The sequence below is a fragment of the Mesoplodon densirostris genome, chromosome 5 (assembly GCF_025265405.1).
Source record: "Mesoplodon densirostris isolate mMesDen1 chromosome 5, mMesDen1 primary haplotype, whole genome shotgun sequence".
NCBI classification, from domain to species: domain Eukaryota; kingdom Metazoa; phylum Chordata; class Mammalia; order Artiodactyla; family Ziphiidae; genus Mesoplodon; species Mesoplodon densirostris.
In genome coordinates this window covers 90,934,456-90,940,455 of record NC_082665.1, presented here as the reverse complement: position 1 = coordinate 90,940,455, position 6,000 = coordinate 90,934,456, and the positions used below count along the sequence as shown (strand labels likewise).

General features: G+C 37.9%; 1 protein-coding gene across 1 annotated transcript in view; it reads left to right on the top strand.

Moving 5' to 3' along the window:
* The first annotated feature begins 461 nt into the window (after positions 1–461).
* WDR49 (WD repeat domain 49) overlaps positions 462–6,000 on the top strand; it is a 142,323-nt gene continuing 136,784 nt past the window's right edge. The window contains 1 exon segment of the mRNA XM_060098829.1: positions 462–629. Coding sequence (XP_059954812.1) covers positions 462–629 — 168 coding nt within the window.

Genomic DNA, 6,000 nt, shown 5'->3' with positions numbered 1-6,000 from the left:
CACCTCATGCCTCCCCACAAGAAAATGGAGTTTAAAACCACAATATGTGAATAGAAGCAAGGTTAGCCAAAGAGATTTTGAGAAATTGCTTTTCTAATGCATTTAAAATGAGTATTAGATGTTGCATTCTGTGTCAGTTGCTATAAACACGGGGGAAGATTTTACGCTTTTTTAAATCAAGCCAGGTTAAACAGAGTATAAGGAGGGGATGTTTTAAAACAATTCAACAGTGGGTTTTGAAAATAAACTGTGGAATTAAGGAAGTGCGAGGGTTGAGAGCTTTCATTCCCTACCTCTGGGCTTGAACTTTTTGCCTCTTAATTGTGTACCTTGAAATGTACTTTGATTCTGGAATTCGATTGCTAAGTTGTTTCTTTTCAAAGGCACCTGTTGAAGGCAAAGAAAAAGAAAAAGATAAATACTTAGAGAGTTGAAGGCTGTTAAAAAGAGGTAAAGCCATTATGAGTTTCCAGAATGCTACCCTTGAGTTGAACAAAGGATCCCAGGCCGGGCCAGAGAACCCAGAGAGAATTTCACAAGGTGAAACTGCAGAGGAAGATGCCTGCATAGCCCTGCTTGAAAACGAACTCAGCCTGGGTGACTTTGTCCAAATACAAAGAGCCTTTGAGGTAAGCGTTAATCTTATTTCCTGGAGACTTTGAGTTGCTCATGAAGGAGACCAGGATGAAACAGAAAGAGATTTCTCTCTTATAAGTTTTTTTTTTTTTAATATACTTAATGGTTAAAACAGGGAATTGAAAAGAATTGGTCAGACCTGGATTTAACACCAGAGTAACTTTATCCCTCTGTTCTTCGGGACAAATAATATTATTTAGTATGAAATTACTGCTGTTGCATATCATTACCATCCAGGAAGGAAAATGAATTCTTGGACAAATTTTTTTCTTAGAGATCAACATATTTTTGGAAAACGGAAAGTTACGATGGTGACGGGGGAAGCCAGATCTCCAGGGTGACTCCCAATAATAATTGTCCTTGCAGGTAACATAAAGTATCCCTCTGGAAATGCAAATAGCCACTTCCTGGTGTGCAAACATTCTCCCCTGCCTCACCCCAGCCACACAGCTCCTTTTCAAAGCAGATTGTGGCACTTCATTGTCCCAGATCCCATGGGAGGGACCAGTCTGCCACTCTTTTTGCAAATATTGGAGCAATGCCAGTGAAAACAAAATTTTTAAAATTTTAATTCTACATATAAAACAGACCTTAGGAATTTTAACTATAAATGAATAAGCTCCTTCTCTCTATCTTAATTAATTTTGAATTCTGCAACTATGCCTAATGAACAGCATATATCAAAATGCTTCTTAGCTTCTCATGCTGATAGGAAGAAGTGCTCTTCCGTGCTGTGGAATTTAGGTAGACATGAGCCTCCATCCTTCCTACTGCATTACAGTTGCTAAAATATGATCTCAGGGCTTCAGAATGTCCTTTGGGGGTGCTTGAGCATGTCATATTAATTTGAAACAGACATACAATGTTTGGGAATACCACCTTGAAATTAATAAAATATGATGAAATCTTACTGTTATATTGGCCTGTAATTGGCACAAATTTTAATCTTTACCTATCAAAAAAAAGAGTTGCTAACCACTGAAATACTCTACTATACCCTGTTTTGTATAACAAGTTAAATTTTACCTGTGTTGAGAATGTTCCAATAGTATCAATCATTTCTTTTTAATAGAATCTATCATATTTAGTAGCAAAGACATGCTCTGCCCTACACTTTTCTCATTTTAATCTTCATGTATTTGCAGTTCATCCAAACCCATTTGTCTGAAAGATTTTAGTGCTGCTCATGTCCAATGCCCCAAATGAATCTGACATAGTTTGATAGACATAGCAAACATTTTGACAGCTTGAGGACATTCAGAAAAATGTAACAGCAGACTATGACAGCTTTGACTCTGGAATGAACAGAAATGTGGCAGTTGTTTTCTGGTGTTAAGAACACAAAGTTGAACGCTAGGGTCTATTAGGAGGGTCAACTGTATAAAGTCAATGTGTTAGAAAGTGAAACTGCTATAAAAGGTTAGGGGTGGGTGTTCTTTTCAAATTACCAATTAGTCTGGAGTGAACCCAAGTGAAATAGGAAAATTGGATCTCAAGACATATATATTTTTAACTTTAAATGTTTTAAAGGCTGGATCACTTATTTTGAAATTAACCAGTTGGAAAAGCAGGTACCACTGATGAACCAAAAGGGAGAAAGAAATTGCTATTCAGAGCTTGCATGAACCTAGACAATCTAATTACAATCTTTTTAAAAAATGTAATTTAAAAAAAAATTGAGCTTTGCAGGCATACTTCAAGAAAAAATGAAGTCCATAGATTTTTAACAGACTCAACAGACAGAATGGAACGATCCAATGGCAAATGTAAAACTAGGAATAAAAGTTAGGCCCTTGAGACAACACAGTTTCCACACACAGCATGGACACCTAGAGAAGAATCATATACTAGATGATTTCTGTGGACCCTCTTCCATCTGCCATGAGCGTTGGGCCCACAGGCCACAGACGTAGATTGTTGTGAAAGGAAAAATTGCCCTCAGGGGCTGTCCTGCAACACAGAACCCCAAAGTCACTGATTTGTAGTCCAGTCACTAAAGACATGCTCTTGGAATGCCACGATTCTGGCACTGGATCCTTCCATCTCCTATTTTGTTTTTTGTACCCAGATTGCTTATTTGGGGCTGAAGAGTTTTTAGACAGTAGGTAAAGTCCATGTCCTTAAATAGCAGTAGTGATGCTTAATTGAAAAATGGGAAGCTGAGTTTTCCTGTAGTCAATGTTTCACATATGTTCCAAATGAGATATTACATACCATATAAATCTTAGTAGTAGCATTTAGGAATGAAGTGAGTAATGCTTATGTTTATTGCATGATGGTATATGAGTCAGAATCACTTAGTGTATAAGAGTCAGGGGTCAGACTTCTTGGATTTGAGTCCCAGTTTTGCCACCGACAATGAGACTTTGTGCAAATTGCTTAATCTCTCTGAGCCTCAGTTTCCTTTGTTTCTAATGTGAGAATAATAGGGTTGTTGTGAGGATTAAATGGGGTATTATCTGGAAAGCACTTGAAAGAGTGCTTGACACAGAAAAAGTGCTCAATTAACATAGGTATTTTATGTTCAGTGAGTAGAGGTTGAACAACATGGTCTTTAACATTCTCTTAATTTTAACTCATACATTTCCTAAAAAAAAAATTAAGCTTTGAATAACACTCACAACTATGCTTTTACATTCCTTTTAATTGGGGTAGGAAGTGGAAGCAATGAGTTGCAAAGACACAAATTCACAGAGAAGAGTACAAAAGCATCATCTTTCCATGTCTTACTTCATATTTTATTAGCATACAAAAAATTTTAAGTGATGTCTTGATCCTCTTCTTTAGAACAAAGAAGTTATCTGGATAGAAGTACTAGAAAAGTGACTTGTGGATTTCTTTTTCTTTCAAGTGACGGTGCCCAAAAAGTCATATATCAGCTCACAGGGAATGAAACTTGTATTATTCATAGAATTGTAAAATGCATGTTACTTAAACTTTCCTGTAGCACTTGTAATGCTTAGAGAAATGATGTGGTCTCTGGATATTCATATTGTTTTAATGTCAAACATATTTTCTTAGATACTTCAAAAGTCAGTTATTGTGTGAGGAAGGATGGCTGTGATTTGCTAATTTTATAGGAATTCTGAGAAATAGAAATTATGGTCCAAGGGAAATGGAATTTTGGAAAAGCCGCATTGAGACTTGATGTATACTGACTTTCTTCCAAGACTGTGGCCATGTAGGTTCCTAAATATTTCTTTTCTTTAATTCTCCATTGTTGACCTCTTCATGTCAGGACAGTCTGCTCTTTGATCTTGGAGCCTTGTTGCCTATTTGGCCTGTATCTAGTTTGCCTATACTGCTGGACTCACTGGACTGGGTGCTGACCTGCCTCTGTCAGCAACTGTGTCTGTATCACCTCCTGGTACATTCTTTCTGGCCCAGAGCCATGGCCTGGCCCTACCCTATCTACTCCATGCTGCTGTTTGCCGAAGTCCTACTAAATCTTTAGGTTAAATAGCTTGAAATGAAATCTCCTAAACCGCATGTAAAAGGTGAACTATTTCTGCTTAAAGTAGAAAGGGCCAGGACAGTTCAGTGTGAGAAAGGGAGAATAAAAATCCTAACAGGAAGTCCCCAGAGATGTTAGGGGAAGGTTCTCTGAACAAACTTGTCTTGGGGAGCTGAATGGAATCTAAACACAACACACTTGTGCTGACAATCTAAAAAAACCAGAGAAATTCAGAAGGCACTTTTGCAGGTCTGAAAATTGTGCTTAAGGTATAGTAAATGATTAAATCCACAGAATGTATGATATCTTCATGCTGGGTTGTCTTTATAAAATTCTCAAGATTCCTGTCTACAGTAGGGCCTATGAACAACGCTTTCTTGTACCAACAGGACAAAGCTGAGAGTTCTGATGCCCTGCTGGGCAGGCTAGACTCTAAGGGAATACAGACAGTAACTGTTATAAGAAATTTAATTATATACATTTACAATTAAATAAATCATATTAACCCCCCCCCAAAAAAAGACCAAGAGCAGTATTGGTTTCTTGCCTCTCCTGCCCCACTCCTTCCATCCTCACCTCTCCCAGGGATGAGGAGAAATGAGTAACCTGCTTGGTAGTGACAGTGTTGGTCTGTAGTTTTAAAGTGAGGTGGGGCTAATCTATTAAAAGGCTATGAGATTGAAAAAAATATGCAGACAATCAGATTCCCAGCTTTCCATTATTTATCCTTCTTTTTTTTTTTTACATCTTTATTGGAGTATAATTGCTTTACAATGGTGTGTTAGTTTCTGCTTTATAACAAAGTGAATCAGTTATACATATACATATGTTCCCATATCTCTTCCCTCTTGTGTCTCCCTCCCTCCCACCCTCACTATCCCACCCCTCTAGGTGGTCACAAAGCACCGAGCTGATCTCCCTGTGGTATGTGGCTGCTTCCCACTAGCTATCTATTTTACATTTGGTAGTGTATATATGTCCATGCCACTCTCTCACTTTGTCACAGCTTACCCTTCCCCCTCCCCATATCCTCAAGTCCATTCTCCAGTAGGTCTCTGTCTTTACTGCTGTCTTACCCCTAGGTTCTTCATGACATTTTTTCCCTTAAATTCCATATATATGTGTTAGCATATGGTATTTGTCTTTCTCTTTCTGACTTACTTCACTCTGTATGACAGACTCTAGGTCCATCCACCTCATTACAAATAGCTCAATTTCATTTCTTTTTATGGCTGAGTAATATTCCATTGTATATATGTGCCACATCTTCTTTATCCATTCATCTGTCAATGGACACTTAAGTTGTTTCCATCTCCTGGTTATTGTAAATAGAGCTGCAATGAACATTTTGGTACATGACTCTTTTTGAATTATGGTTTTCTCAGGGTATATGCCCAGTAGTGGGATTGCTGGGTCATATGGTAGTCCTATTTGTAGTTTTTTAAGGAACCTCCATACTGTTCTCCGTAGTGGCTGTACCAATTCACATTCCCACCAGCAGTGCAAGAGGGTTCCCTTTTCTCCACACCCTCTCCAGCATTTATTGTTTCTAGATTTCTTGATGATGGCCATTCTGACTGGTGTGAGATGATATCTCATTGTAATTTTGATTTGCATTTCTCTAATGATTAATGATGTTGAGCATTCTTTCATATGCCTCTTGGCCATCTGTATGTCTTCTTTGGAGAAATGTCTGTTTAAGTCTTCTGCCCATTTTTGGTTGGGTTGTTTGTTTTTTTGTTATTGAGCTGCATGAGCTGCTTGTAAAGTTTGGAGATTAATCCTTTGTCAGTTGCTTCATTTGCAAATATTTTCTCCCATTCTGAGGGTTGTCTTTTCGTCTTGTTTATGGTTTCCTTTGCTGTGCAAAAGCTTTGAAGTTTCATTAGGTCCCATGTGTTTATTTTTGT